The sequence below is a fragment of the Leptomonas pyrrhocoris genome, assembly GCF_001293395.1.
Source record: "Leptomonas pyrrhocoris isolate H10 chromosome Unknown, whole genome shotgun sequence".
In the NCBI taxonomy this organism is placed as follows: Eukaryota; Euglenozoa; class Kinetoplastea; order Trypanosomatida; family Trypanosomatidae; genus Leptomonas; species Leptomonas pyrrhocoris.
Window position 1 is genome coordinate 409,023 of NW_015438372.1, and position 12,500 is coordinate 421,522.

The 12,500-nt window shown below is 59.5% G+C and overlaps 5 protein-coding genes across 6 annotated transcripts in view; all 5 read right to left on the reverse strand.

Annotated features, from left to right (window-relative positions):
- Positions 1-668: 668 nt before the first annotated feature.
- On the reverse strand, positions 669-1,209 carry ABB37_06970 (putative calmodulin; the record flags this gene model as incomplete). Its single annotated transcript, XM_015805431.1, has 1 exon — positions 669-1,209. The coding sequence occupies exon 1, from the start codon at positions 1,116-1,118 to the stop codon at positions 669-671; it is 450 nt and encodes a 149-aa protein (XP_015656044.1). The 5' UTR covers positions 1,119-1,209.
- A 1,323-nt stretch (positions 1,210-2,532) lies between these two features.
- On the reverse strand, positions 2,533-3,087 carry ABB37_06971 (Trypanosoma cruzi; the record flags this gene model as incomplete). The annotated part of the gene is made up of 1 exon (XM_015805432.1): positions 2,533-3,087. The coding sequence occupies exon 1, from the start codon at positions 2,980-2,982 to the stop codon at positions 2,533-2,535; it is 450 nt and encodes a 149-aa protein (XP_015656045.1). The 5' UTR covers positions 2,983-3,087.
- Positions 3,088-3,913: 826 nt separating this feature from the next.
- Positions 3,914-7,923, reverse strand: ABB37_06972 (hypothetical protein; the record flags this gene model as incomplete). Its single annotated transcript, XM_015805433.1, has 1 exon — positions 3,914-7,923. Exon 1 carries the CDS (start codon positions 7,799-7,801, stop codon positions 3,914-3,916), a length of 3,888 nt encoding a protein of 1,295 aa, XP_015656046.1. The 5' UTR covers positions 7,802-7,923.
- A 502-nt stretch (positions 7,924-8,425) lies between these two features.
- Positions 8,426-10,305, reverse strand: ABB37_06973 (SLA/LP autoantigen-like protein; the record flags this gene model as incomplete). Of its 2 annotated transcripts, none has more annotated exons than XM_015805435.1 (1): positions 8,426-10,305. In XM_015805435.1, exon 1 carries the CDS (start codon positions 10,247-10,249, stop codon positions 8,426-8,428), a length of 1,824 nt encoding a protein of 607 aa, XP_015656048.1. In that variant the 5' UTR covers positions 10,250-10,305. The 2 variants fall into 2 exon arrangements, with proteins under 2 accessions (XP_015656048.1, XP_015656047.1); XM_015805434.1 differs by having other exon boundaries at positions 8,426-10,290.
- A 694-nt stretch (positions 10,306-10,999) lies between these two features.
- The window catches only part of ABB37_06974 (hypothetical protein), a gene marked incomplete at its 3' end in the record, with an annotated part of 2,356 nt that continues 855 nt past the window's right edge, over positions 11,000-12,500 (reverse strand). The window contains exon 1 of the mRNA XM_015805436.1: positions 11,000-12,500. This exon is cut by the window's right edge and continues 855 nt beyond it. Coding sequence (XP_015656049.1) covers positions 11,000-12,500 — 1,501 coding nt within the window.

Consider the following 12,500-nt stretch of genomic DNA (forward strand, 5'->3'; position numbering starts at 1 on the left):
CCCCCCCCCCCACCCCACACACACAGTAAGAGGAGCGAGGAGAAAATTACAGGAAAGGGAATGGTGGTATAAAACAGAAGGATACATCTCGAACACCGCTGCGAAGCACAGAAGCGAAAAATAATATAAAGAAAAAAGAGAGAAACGAAGGAGAATACAAAGATGGCGACAACGACGAAGACGAATCAACGCGGCGCGTATATACTAAACACACGTACAAAGGCACCGGGGGGGGGGGGGAAATGGCTGTGCGGTGTTGAGCATAACGCTTCGTACTTGAAGTGACTTCAACTGTGCTAGAGGACGAGCGAGCGAGAGAGAAAGAGAGGGACGCAACGCCATCCATCCATCTTCACCACAGTCTTGAAAGAAAAAGCATCGGTAGAATCAAACTTGCAAATATTAATAATAATTAAAATAGTACTTCAGAGGAGGAGTGTTGATGTGCGTGGAATGCAAAGCTCCACCGTCCTCCCGTTTTCCTCTATTTGCTTCTCTCGACCGCGATGGCCGTCAATGCAATCCTTTCGAGGCACACACCTGTAGAAAGCGACACAGCGGCTTTAATGAAGTACGTCTGCAGTTTGAAACCCATTCCACTTCGTCACACTCCTTCAACGCCTCTCTCCTCGTGCGCGCTTACTTGGCAAGGTGCCTTTGGGCTCGTCCTACTTGCTCATCATCATCTTCACGAACTCCTCGTAGTTGATCTGCCCGTCGCCGTCCACGTCGGCCTCGCGGATCATCTCGTCCACCTCCTCGTCCGTCAGCTTCTCGCCGAGGTTGGTCATGACGTGGCGCAGCTCCGCGGCGGAGATGAAGCCGTTGCCGTCCTTGTCGAACACGCGGAACGCCTCCTTGATCTCCTCCTCCGAGTCGGAGTCCTGCATCTTGCGCGCCATCAGCGTCAGGAACTCGGGGAAGTCGATCGTGCCGCTACCGTCCTGATCCACCTCGTTGATCATGTCCTGCAGCTCCGCCTCGGTCGGGTTCTGGCCGAGGGAGCGCATGACGGTGCCGAGCTCCTTGGTGGTGATGGTGCCATCGCCGTCCTTGTCGAAGAGGGAGAAGGCCTCCTTGAACTCGGAGATCTGCTCGTTGGACAGTTGATCCGCCATGATTAAAGAGAAGACTGTTGTGAAAAGGGGAGATCAACAGAAGAAGACGAGAGATGCGTGAGCGAGTGGAAATCGTATCGCGTGAGAAAGCTGATGAAAGAAAAAAGAAAAATGATGATGAAGGCGTATGTGTGTTTTCCCGAGACGGTAAAGATTTGTTTGTAGAGGATCAGCAGATAAGACAAGAGAGGTTGAGCAAAAGGGGCGGAGGAGAAACAGAGGATGTTCGTTGTTTTGATATTCTTGTTTTGTTTAGGCGCGCGTGAGACGAGAGATGCGTGAGGAGAACACATGTGCGCTGCTCGCTTTGCGTCGTCACGGATTCCCCGATGCTGACGCACGGAGGCATTCGAAGAAAGGGGGAAGGAGAGGGAGAGGGAGAAGAAAACGAGACACCTCTCTTATTCCTACTCGACGGCACAGCAACGTGATCGCTTTTTCTTCTTCTTCCTAATGCGCTCGTTGTGACTGTCGCTGCTCACGTGAGTACGCGTCACCCTCCGATGAACCTCATTCATGCATTTCACTTTTAAAGATGTTTATTGGGTTGTTTCTTTCCTATTTTACAGCACTCCTTTTTTTCGATAGCGCGTTGCGGCACCACACACGAGAAACTATCTTCGTTCTTCTTCTTGCGCCTCCTCTGCTTCTACGCACCTGACGTAGCACGTTGAGTCTGCCTTGATGCGGCACGTACGGAGGCGGTGACCGGCCCCCCGCGGAACAGTTGTGGTGGTGGTGACGGAGGAGAAGAAGAGCGGAAGAAGAGGAAGAAGAAAGGCGCAGACCTTTACCGACAACGGCTGTGACGCTACTTTTATCCTTTTCTTTTTGGGTAAACATTGAGGAAAACAAAAATATCGTGGGAAGAAACATCAGTACAGATTAGGAAAAGAAGGCAAATACATCGGGAGTGGAAGCGTGTGGAGGGGAGAGGGAGGGGAGGGCCGCCTCTCCTCCTGGAGTTCGTCTATTGAGGGGGGGGGGAGCAAAACAGAAGAAGAACGAGAAAACTCTGAAAGAAAAAGAGAAAGAAGATGCGGCTACTCAAACAGATAAACAGAACGACCAGAGGAAAAAAGAAAAAAATAGAATCCTGGCCTTCGCAGAGCAGCCGCCGTTGAGTACGCAAGAGACGGGTGCTGGAACAATTGCGGATAGGCAGAGAGGTTGCAAGGCGAAAGTGCCGTTCTTCTCCTTCTCTGTCCTTGTCTTGTCTCACGGGAAAGCTTCTGCCCGGTCCCTTCGCCTTCTCACTCTTCCTCTCCCTCTCACGCGAAGTTCTCACGGGAGGCGGATAACACAGATCAATTTTTTCTTCCTTAGCCCCCGCACCTTTTTCTTTTCTTTTTGAGCTCTGCTGCGTTCGAGGACCCCCCAAAGCGATCCAACTGGCGCGTCACGGGAGCTCGTCCTACTTGCTCATCATCATCTTCACGAACTCCTCGTAGTTGATCTGCCCGTCGCCGTCCACGTCGGCCTCGCGGATCATCTCGTCCACCTCCTCGTCCGTCAGCTTCTCGCCGAGGTTGGTCATGACGTGGCGCAGCTCCGCGGCGGAGATGAAGCCGTTGCCGTCCTTGTCGAACACGCGGAACGCCTCCTTGATCTCCTCCTCCGAGTCGGAGTCCTGCATCTTGCGCGCCATCAGCGTCAGGAACTCGGGGAAGTCGATCGTGCCGCTACCGTCCTGATCCACCTCGTTGATCATGTCCTGCAGCTCCGCCTCGGTCGGGTTCTGGCCGAGGGAGCGCATGACGGTGCCGAGCTCCTTGGTGGTGATGGTGCCATCGCCGTCCTTGTCGAAGAGGGAGAAGGCCTCCTTGAACTCGGAGATCTGCTCGTTGGACAGTTGATCCGCCATGATTCCTTTCCGGTGTGTGTAGAGGAGTGTGGGCGTAGGTGTGGAAGTGCGTAGGGTTAGGGGAAGAGAATTTCGCTCTGCGTGCTGTTCAATTCGATGGTAAACTGAGAAAGGAAGAAAGAAAGAAGGATAAGCGAAACTGTAAGATTTGTTCTACTTTTAGGCAGGGGAGAAGAGATGCACATGATGGCAATGCCGCCTCCACCGTCGTCGCACGCTGCAACGGGTGTTCGTCGTCGCACCGCACCGTGACAGCGATAAGGAAAGACGGCAGAAACGCACGGTGTTAGCTGCCAAAAACAACAACAACAACAACGGTAATAGCAACAATAAAGATACACCAGCCGACGTTGTTCTATCGTCGCCACTTTTCTTCTCCATTATTTCCACGTTGCCACGTATCCCCTCTTTTTCCGGTGTTCCTTTCCTCCCTACGCCGCAGAGTGTTCAAGCAGGTACAACGCACGAACAACGGCGGGAGTAATGCAAACGCGTAGGTGAAGGTCGAGCTTTAACAGAAAAGAGAGATTTTATTTCGCATTGATCGCACAGTGCATCACATATAAAACAATAGTAATAATCGCCAACGCTTTCGAGAGAAACCGCGCCCACACCACGCAGGAGCGGCACACTCCTTGTTATGTATGCATGTATATGTATCTTTATTCATCCTGTTCTTTCTTCGCCCCCACCCAACGCAACGCCACCACTCAACGGACCACCGCCTCTGCCGCGGTGATTCACATTCCTTCCTCTCTCTCTCTCCCGTCTTCTACTCAAATCAGCCACAACAGAAAAGTGCCGGCCCCAACCGCAAGCTTCAGAATCACAACAACACCAGAAACCAGGAAAACAGAAGGTACATCGCGCCAACTTGAAGGGAGGCAGCGCGTGCAGCGGCTGCCCTGAAGTGTGCCATCACCTAACATGCTTAAAGCTTGAAGTCAATCGGCTTGACGTTCGCGCGGAGCTGCTCCACGATGGCGTTGGGGCTCGTCATCTTCAGTGCCTTCACAACGGATGGGTTCACCATGGCAGCGATCGCGCCCTCCGACAGGGCCGCCGCCGCCGGCTTGGACGGGTCGACGTGCGCCTTCGCCGCCTTCCTCTGATTCTTACGCGTGCTCCCACCTCCGCTGAGCCCTGCTCCTGCGGTGGTGGTGGTGGTGGTCGTCGCCGACGCCTCCCCACGCTCCGCCCGCTCCGTGAAGACCTGCAGCAGCTTTCCGGCCAACACGCCCTTCTTCGCGTTCCCCATGGCCAGCGGGACGTGATAGGCGTAGTCATTGACGACCATCATTGGCGCACACACGGCGACGACGTGACGGACGACGTCCGTCGGCGCGGGCTTCATGGTATAGTGCAGGAACGCGCGGTTCAGCTCTGCGGTCTGCTGCGCCACAACAGCGTCGCGGTCACTGCGTGTGGCGGCAGCGGTGCTGGTAGTGGGCGACGCCTCCCTCCGCGCCTGAGAAGCGCAGCCCTCTTCATCTCCGCCCCTGCCGGTTCCTGGTTCTTCTTCTTGTCGATTGAGATCGGACGGGCTCGCTGCGGCGGTGCTTGGATCCTCCTCCTTTTCAGAGTGTTCCGCCAAGTCATCCGCAGTCGACGACGACGACGGCGGTGACGGGGACTTGACCTGCGCACTGTTGCTACCGACCGGATCGCTTACTCCCGCACGGCGCTCCTCCTCGTCGTCGTCCGTAAAGTCCGACACGACCTCCACGTCCTCCTCCCTTCCCTCGTGAGGTGCCGCCTCCGCATCTTCACACTCCGTCACGGTGCGGTAGCGCAAGGTGCCGGCGTCGCGCGCCGCCTGGCGGCCTGCCTTCGCCAGCCGGCGCTTCTCCGCCTCCTCCTGCTGCCGCTGCGCCGCCAGCCGCTCCAGCTCCAGCAGCTGCACGCGTGAGAGTTGATTGCCGTTCACCTGCGCCCCCAAAACGCGGTCCTCCTCGTCTTGATCACCGTACTTGTCGTGGATCTTCTTCAGCTTCTTCTTTTGGTGCTTCGACAGCGTCTTGTCCTGCTGCTGCTGCTGCGGCGGCGGTGGTGATGGCCGTTGTGGGTTGATGGTCGTCGCAGTGGAGGAGGCGGCAGCGGCCCCCACCGACAACGCGCGCGCGTCGGCTTCGTCAGCGTGCATCACCGAGACACTCCCCGCTGCACTCCCGTGAAGTCCATCGCGATCCACGCGGGCGTTGCGTGCGTAACCGCCCTTCTTGCCCTTCGCCGCAGCGTTACCTCCGCTACCGTCGAAGCGGTTGGCGTGCCCGCCGTAGGTTTGCTGCTGCTTCCGCTGATCCGCGCGCAGCGCCTCGATGGTCGGCATGTCGGCTAACGCGGTGGCCGTGTCTGCAGGTATGACGTCGTTGGCGGACGTGTCGACGTCGGTGGCGTCTACCGCGGCTGCTTTGAACTGCGCCTTGGTGGGCAGCCGCGGCAACTCACGCTGTACTACTTCCTCTGCTGAGAGGGGAGTGCCGTGCGCTTCGTCCACGCTCTCCTGCGCTGCGTCCTCTCCCCCTTCTTCTTGATCTTTTCTCCCTTCCTCCGCGGAGTCGGCGGTGATCGCCGCCGCTGGCTGGTCCATCGTGCGGGCCACGTAAAAGAGAAGGGCACACCCCAGCGACATCGGCTGCGGCTGCAGGAAGTGCCGCTCCCCGCTGAAGACGTACGTGCCGGCGGCGCTGCCTCCCGTCACCTGCGAGGCGTAGATCCACCACGCCCCGGTGGTCTGCTTACTCTCCCAGGCTCCGCTCAAGGCCACACACCAGGCGCCCGCCTCACACAGACTGGCGGCTGCAATTGGTTGGGCCGCAGCAGCGGCGGCGGACGCAGAGGGCGTCACCCCACCCCCGCCGTGCCAGAGACGCGCCATGGGCCGCACCAAGCAGGGCAGCGAGCCGTCCACCTCGCACTGCACAAAGAAGTCGCCGAGCTGCTTCACGCGACGAAGCAGCAGCTCGGTCGACTCCACGTCCTTGCCACGCAGCACGAGATCGCCGGCGGAGGTGCGGAACCAGAAGAACTTTTCCCACCAGTTCCGCTGACGCTCCTTCACGATCACCTTTTTCTCCTTCTGCTCTGCCGCCTTGCGGGCGCCTTTGCGCGCGGCCCCGGCAGCCGCCTTGTCCGTCGCCGCCACCGTGCGCTCCAACTTCGATTTGTTCTGCTTCTGTCGCCCAAAGTAGTCCGTCGCGTTGGCGTGGGCCGTCTTCGACAGGGACACCTCCACCACCAGCGGCGGCACATCGCAGTCGTCCTCTTCGTCTTCCAGGGTGGCCTCCAGCAGCACGCTGATGGCGTTGCGCTCGAGGAACAGTTCATGAATCATGTAGGCAACGGGGTGCCCCTCCGCGTTACGCCGCTTCAGCAGACTGCGCAGCGCGTCCCACGAAATACCGGTGGCGAGGGCGCCGTTGATGAGCTGGATCGCCTCGTCCACCCGCTCCGCATTCAAAATCAGCTGCTCGCCTTTTTGCTGGCTTTTTGCGATGTCCCCTTCCAGACCGTGGATGCGGCGTGCGTGGTCGGCGGCAAACTTCTCCTCCTTTCCCTTCGCCGCGTTCTTTCGCTTGTCGTTCGAGGCGTCGATGCGCTCTGTTTCCGTGATGAGGAAGAAGTCATCGCACACGCGGCCGAAGCTGCGGCGGTAGAGGGACTCCACCCCCTCCAGCTTGTACTGGGCGAGCAGGATGGGCGTGAAGCTCTCGTACTGCTCCGCCACCGCCACCACCACCGCCACGCCCGCGTCGGCCGCCTGCGTTGGCTCTCCGGTCGAGGGCGCGGACGGAGGAGGGGCCGTCGGTGCCGCTGCTGCCTCTGTCGCGGTGGCACCACTGTCGTGCTTCGCTTTGCCTTTCACCGTCTTTTTAATCAGATACCCCCCCGCCGCAGTCAAGTCCATCTTCGCCAGGTCGTACGCCTCTAATAGGCCCGGCAGCACCGTGGTAAAGAGCGCGTCGGGCGTCTCTTTCCAGTTCCTTTGCTGCGCATTCGGCACCCCCGAAATGGTGAGCACGTGCTGCGCCAGATCGGGCCCGAAATGCTGAATGCCAGCCACGAGGCCCTGCAAGAGCGTGCGCTCGTTACCGCGGCTTAACCCAAGATCCCATTCCACCTTTAAAGCTCGCACCCGCTCCTCCTTCAGCCGGCGCTGCGCGGGGGTGAGGTCCGCAGCGGCAATGCGATCGACGTGGAGATGACCCGCTGCGTCAACGTGCGGCGTGCAGAGCATCACGTGTGGCTCCTCATCGGCCGTGGCCGTCGCACTGACGCTGGCGGACACCGTTGACGCGGCTGCGCTGACACTCCCTGCCGCCGCCGGAGCTGCGGCGAAGGGTGTCGTGACGGGGTAAGTCTCGTTCACGATTAAACTCAAGCCCCCATCATCGCGGTGCGTGCGGAGCAGCATCATCATCTTATACGAGTAGTCCGTCAGAATCACGTTCCCCTTGGAGAAGAGCTCGACGATGATGTGGAAGCACCCTTCCGTCGAGGCAACGCCGAAGCACAGGTCGATAGTGCGGTCGTGCTGGAGTTGCGTGATGCTGTCGAGCCGCCATGCGCGGATGTGCTTGCGCAGCTTCAGCACAAACTGCGACGGCACCTTCGGCTTCTCCCGTGCGAGCTCGGTCAGGTGAAAGCGAATTCCGTTCTCGAGGAGGACGCTGCGCTTGTTTTCGCCGTGGCCGAATTTGAAGAGGAACATTTTGTTTGAGATGTTGTAGATGTTCAGCAGACGCAGCCCGATGAGGTGGGCGCGCATCTCCTCCACCGTAGCCCGCACATCCAGGGCCGTCATGCGCTGCTTCACCATCGTCGATTCTTTACAGCCTGTGTATGCGTATGTGTATGTGCCGAAGGCAAGAACGCCACCACTGAGGATAACACCATGAACAGATTTTTGTAGGGGAAAAATATATATAATATACGTGCTCCTCGGTGACACACACACAGAGACGCAGCATCAACAGCAGCAGCAGTGAGGATATAAGTACCGGTATTGGGCCAGAAAAGAGAACGGTCGACGAGGTGGTCGAGGCCACGGGAGAGAAAGTGTGGAATGCGAAAGTAAGCGTGATGGCATTTTCACCCACACAAACATAGAGAGAAACAAAAGCGGGTCTTTCTCTTTCAGATGTCCGCTGCGCAGCATCAAATGTCCTTTCCCACCCCGCCCCTTATTGAAATCACACACACACACACATATACACGTGTGTATTGTATAGTACCGCATTCAGCTGTTGGAAAGCGGCGGCAAAGTGCTGATTTGGTGCGACAGTAGAAGAGAAAAGGGAAAAGTAAAAGGTCTCTTTCCACCTCAAAGAGCGAGAGAGCCCCTCCACCCCCAAAGCGCACCCTCTCCAGCCCTTCAACTTAGCCTTCTTCCCGTTCTCACCGTCTCCATTCTTCCTTCTGCCTCTTCTTTTTTGTAAAGCGGCTACACCGGCCACAGCTCACGCAGGCGGCTCATCAGCGCATCCACCTCGGCGATGGTCATGCCGATGGCACACGCCAGCACCAACATCGGGGCGGCCGGCACGCCTTCCTGGTGCATGCCATAGTTGTGAAAGACACAGCCAGCGATCGTCGTCGCCGTCGACGGCGCAGGCAGAACGACACGCGGCCCCGTCACGGCGCTGCGGAACAGCTGTGCCCCGAAGGCACGCGCCGCTGCCCAGTTGGGCGGTGGTGGGGCGTTGTCTTGACCTGCATGACCTTTCAACCCCTCCGCTTTGGCGGCCGATGACCGGCCAAAGAAGCGCATCGTCACGGCAACGCTGATGTCGTTGCGTGCCGCGCTCCCAGGCCGCCTCTCGGGCTTTGGCGTTGCTGCCGTTGTTGGGGCTGCGGTGGCACGAACTTCACCGTTTTTGTTCTTCTCGCTCGGCACCCCCGCCTCCACGTCAGCGCTGGTGTCTTCGTCTTCACCGTCATCGTCATCGTCATCGTCATCGTCGTCGTCGTCGACAAGCACCAACTCCCCTCTTTTGCGTGCAAAAACCCGCAGCTGCGCCACAAGACGGCGGCGGCACTGATAACGCGCCGTCCAAAGCGCCTGCATCCCCTGCCGACCCAAACTCAGCGCCGTGATACAAAGGTCGATGATCGGACTCGCACTGGCGCGACCGGCGTAGAGGGCTGCCGCGGCACGGCACCGCTCCACGCTGGCGGAGCACACCACCGCACCGCCGACCGGCACGAGGAAATTCTTATCCCCCGACTGCACAAAGTAGTCCACCCGGCCCAGTCGTTGCGCGGCATCGAGGCGGGTCATGATGCGGCGGCTCTGCACGCCGTACGCGTTGTTCACGACGTAGGGGATGCCCTGCGCCTTGCAGTACTGCGCGATGGCGACGGTGCTGTCCGGCAGGCGCGGGGCGAAGCAGCTCGTCGTGGAGAGGACACACACGACGTGGGCAGGGCCACCAACGGCGTCGACGGCGGCAGCAATGTCCTCCGCTGCACACTGCCAAAAGAGAGTGGAGGAGCACGACGAAGCGCATGCGGCGACGCTCGTCTCGGATGGGGCGGCGTCGTCTGTGCGACGATGGCGTGGCGATGGTGGTGCAGGTCGCAGCTGCACGGGAACGGGCGTCAGTCCCGCTGCGTCGATGCACTTCAACGCCGTTTTTTGATCGATACGCGGCCAAATCACGTACTGCGGCACCACCCGCGGAGGGTCGGCAGCAGCAGCAGTCTCATCAGCGGCGGCACACGAGGTGCTTGTGTTTGTTTCCGCACTTTGATGGTGTTCGCTCGAGGTTTGCTGCGCGACTTCGTCGATGCGCGCCTTGGCCACGCAGCGCAGCACCAACGATAGCGTCATACCCGTCGCCATCGGGACAACCACCGCCGCCTTCGTCGCGGGGGCGCCGGAGAGTCGAATGAGGTCCAACATTAGCACATTCGTCAGCTGGTACAACAGCGATGATCCGGCTGCTTTTGGTTGCTCCGCCACGAGATCGCCGGAGCGGCCGATGCCGTGCGCAAGGCCGAAGTGACGCTGCCGCACCATGGATGAAATCACCCGTCCCTCGCGCTCGCCACCGCCGACGTGGGCGGCAAAGTTATTTGTGTCCATCAGGGCAAGCTGACGGAGAAGGAGTTCGATGGCGGCGTCAGAAAGACCGACATCGGGGCAGCGGCGCTGGGCGAGAAGAATGCGAAGCGTGCGGGCAGTGGCGTGGAGAGACTCGCGGCCGGCCTCGATGTAACGAGCGGAGACGAAGTCCGCTGCCAGCTCGAGGCACCGGTCGTCCATGTGCTTCTTCCTTTTTATATGTTAACAAGTACTGAATAGCCTACATAGGGAAACACTGGGGCAGAGTGGAGAAAGCCGAGTAATAATGAGAATAATAGCAATAGATGAATGTGATACTTATTCTCTTTACGCGTATGACACGGAGAGTGCGCGGCAACACGCATGCTGTCTGGCGCAATTTGAATGCAGATGAACGCGCATAGGACACATCGAGTACACCGAGAAGGACAGCTAAAGGCTAGTAGCACTGTGCTGCTTTCATTTTTTTGTTTCTCCGTTACAAATCATGATTAAAAACGGGTGTCTGCTAAAAAACAAAAGAACGTCAGAGAACAAGAATAATAACAACAAAGAATGGGTGTGCGACGCACGCACCCGCACAGGCGACAGCAGAACCGGTCTTTTGCCCAACCTCCACCTTTGCATTCGCGGCTGCATCTGTGCTGAAGAGGGGCAAACCACATTGCCATCAAAGGCACACGTTCGTCTGAAAAAAAAAAAGGCCCAACCAAAAACACCACCACAGCACAAGAAGAAGAAGAACGACTCCATCTCTTATGCGCTATTCGTTCACCTTCCTTAGCTTGCGGCCTCCACCGTGGCTCCTCCGCCCCTCGCGACTCTGCCAACGAAATTACGAGAGAAGCGAAGAAGACAACAAGACCGTCAACAACAATCAGCAGCAACAACAACGATACTACGCCATACTCCGCCCCCTCTTCCCGCATACACACATATATAGACCTCCCATTACAGCGACACGGGCACCACACGCGACCCGGTTGCCACCAACACCGACCGCACATCTCGATAGGGCCCACATGAGACGTTCTCCACGACCGCCCCAAACGAGCGGACGGGGCGCGGCACCGGCAGCGACGTCGCCTTCGCCGGCACTTCGTTGAGGTCCCCGACGTACACGTCGGTGCCGGTCGACAGCACTAACACCCCAGCTACCATCGCAGCCGCCGCGAATCCGTTGCCCACGCCGGCTGTCGTGTTGCCCGCCGCCACGTGCGCACCGGTCCCGGTCGGTGAGGAAACCACCGGCGACGTGGGGAGGGACTCGTAGAAGGCCGATCCATCCAAGCCGCCAGCCGCTGCCGCCGCTGCTGCTGCCGCTGCTGTCACCGGACGCCCAGGGCTCATCGACAGCGCAGAAGTGGCGCTGAGAGATGCGGCTGGCAGGGCCGTCACGTTGCTCTGCACGTGGACCGTGAAGGGCGACCCGGCATGAGAGCTGTAGGCGGCGGCGGAGGAAGAGGAAGGGCCAGCTGTAGCGCGTGTGTGCGACGACAACTGCTGCTGCTGCTCGAACGCGTGCCGCTCCAGCGCGGCGCGGTCAAAGGTGTAGCGTGGCAGTACGACGTTGTGCGCCACCGCCCACCAACCCAGCGCACGATGGCCCCCACCACTTCCCCCGCTTCCTTTCTCCTGCAGCACACGGCCCAGCGTCCACCCCGCGGCGGCCCGGGCAGCTACGTCGAGCGACACCTTCGCACCAGACCCTGGCGCGTTGGGCGGGGAGGGACGGCCGGTGGCTTTGCTCGTCGGGACCAGCTGCGTGCCGGCCACCACCACGTGACACACCGCATCCTTTTCGCTGAAGTAGAGGGCGGCATCGTTGACCAGGGTGACCCACTCCGCCGCAGCGGAGTTGCCCAGCTGACACACGTTTACCTGATGTGGAGAAAGCCGGTAGCGGTAGATGACGTGCGGGAGAGCACGGCTGTCCGCCTCCTCGCCAACCCCATCAGCACCACCAGCACTGCTGCCACCGCGCTGCGCCGAGGAGTGTGACGACGGACCGGCAAGCATGGAGTCCTGTGCGTAGGCGATAAAGGTGGCACCCTTCGCAAACCGCAGCCGATGATGCTCCGCCAGCAGCCGAACCGAGCCACCGTCAATCACGCGCTCAACGTAGCGCAGGGTGCCATCGCGCAGCACCACGACAAGAGCCACGTCCATCGCAACGGCCGCGTGTAGGCGCTGCGGGGCGAGGACGCGCACGACGTTGGCGCCCGCAAACGCGCAGGTAAAGACGTCGCTGCGACTGCGGCGGACGAGCTGGGTGTTGGGCCGCTCTAACGCCTCCACCGCCTTGGCACGCAGGGCGGAGGCCGACCACGCATCCCCCTCGGTGCGGCAGGAAGGGAGAGAAGAGAATCGCCGGCGCACGCCGTCTTCTTCCTTCTCCACATCGCCGTCGTCGTCGCCGTCGGTGCCCCGGCGGTAGAACAGCTGCACATCC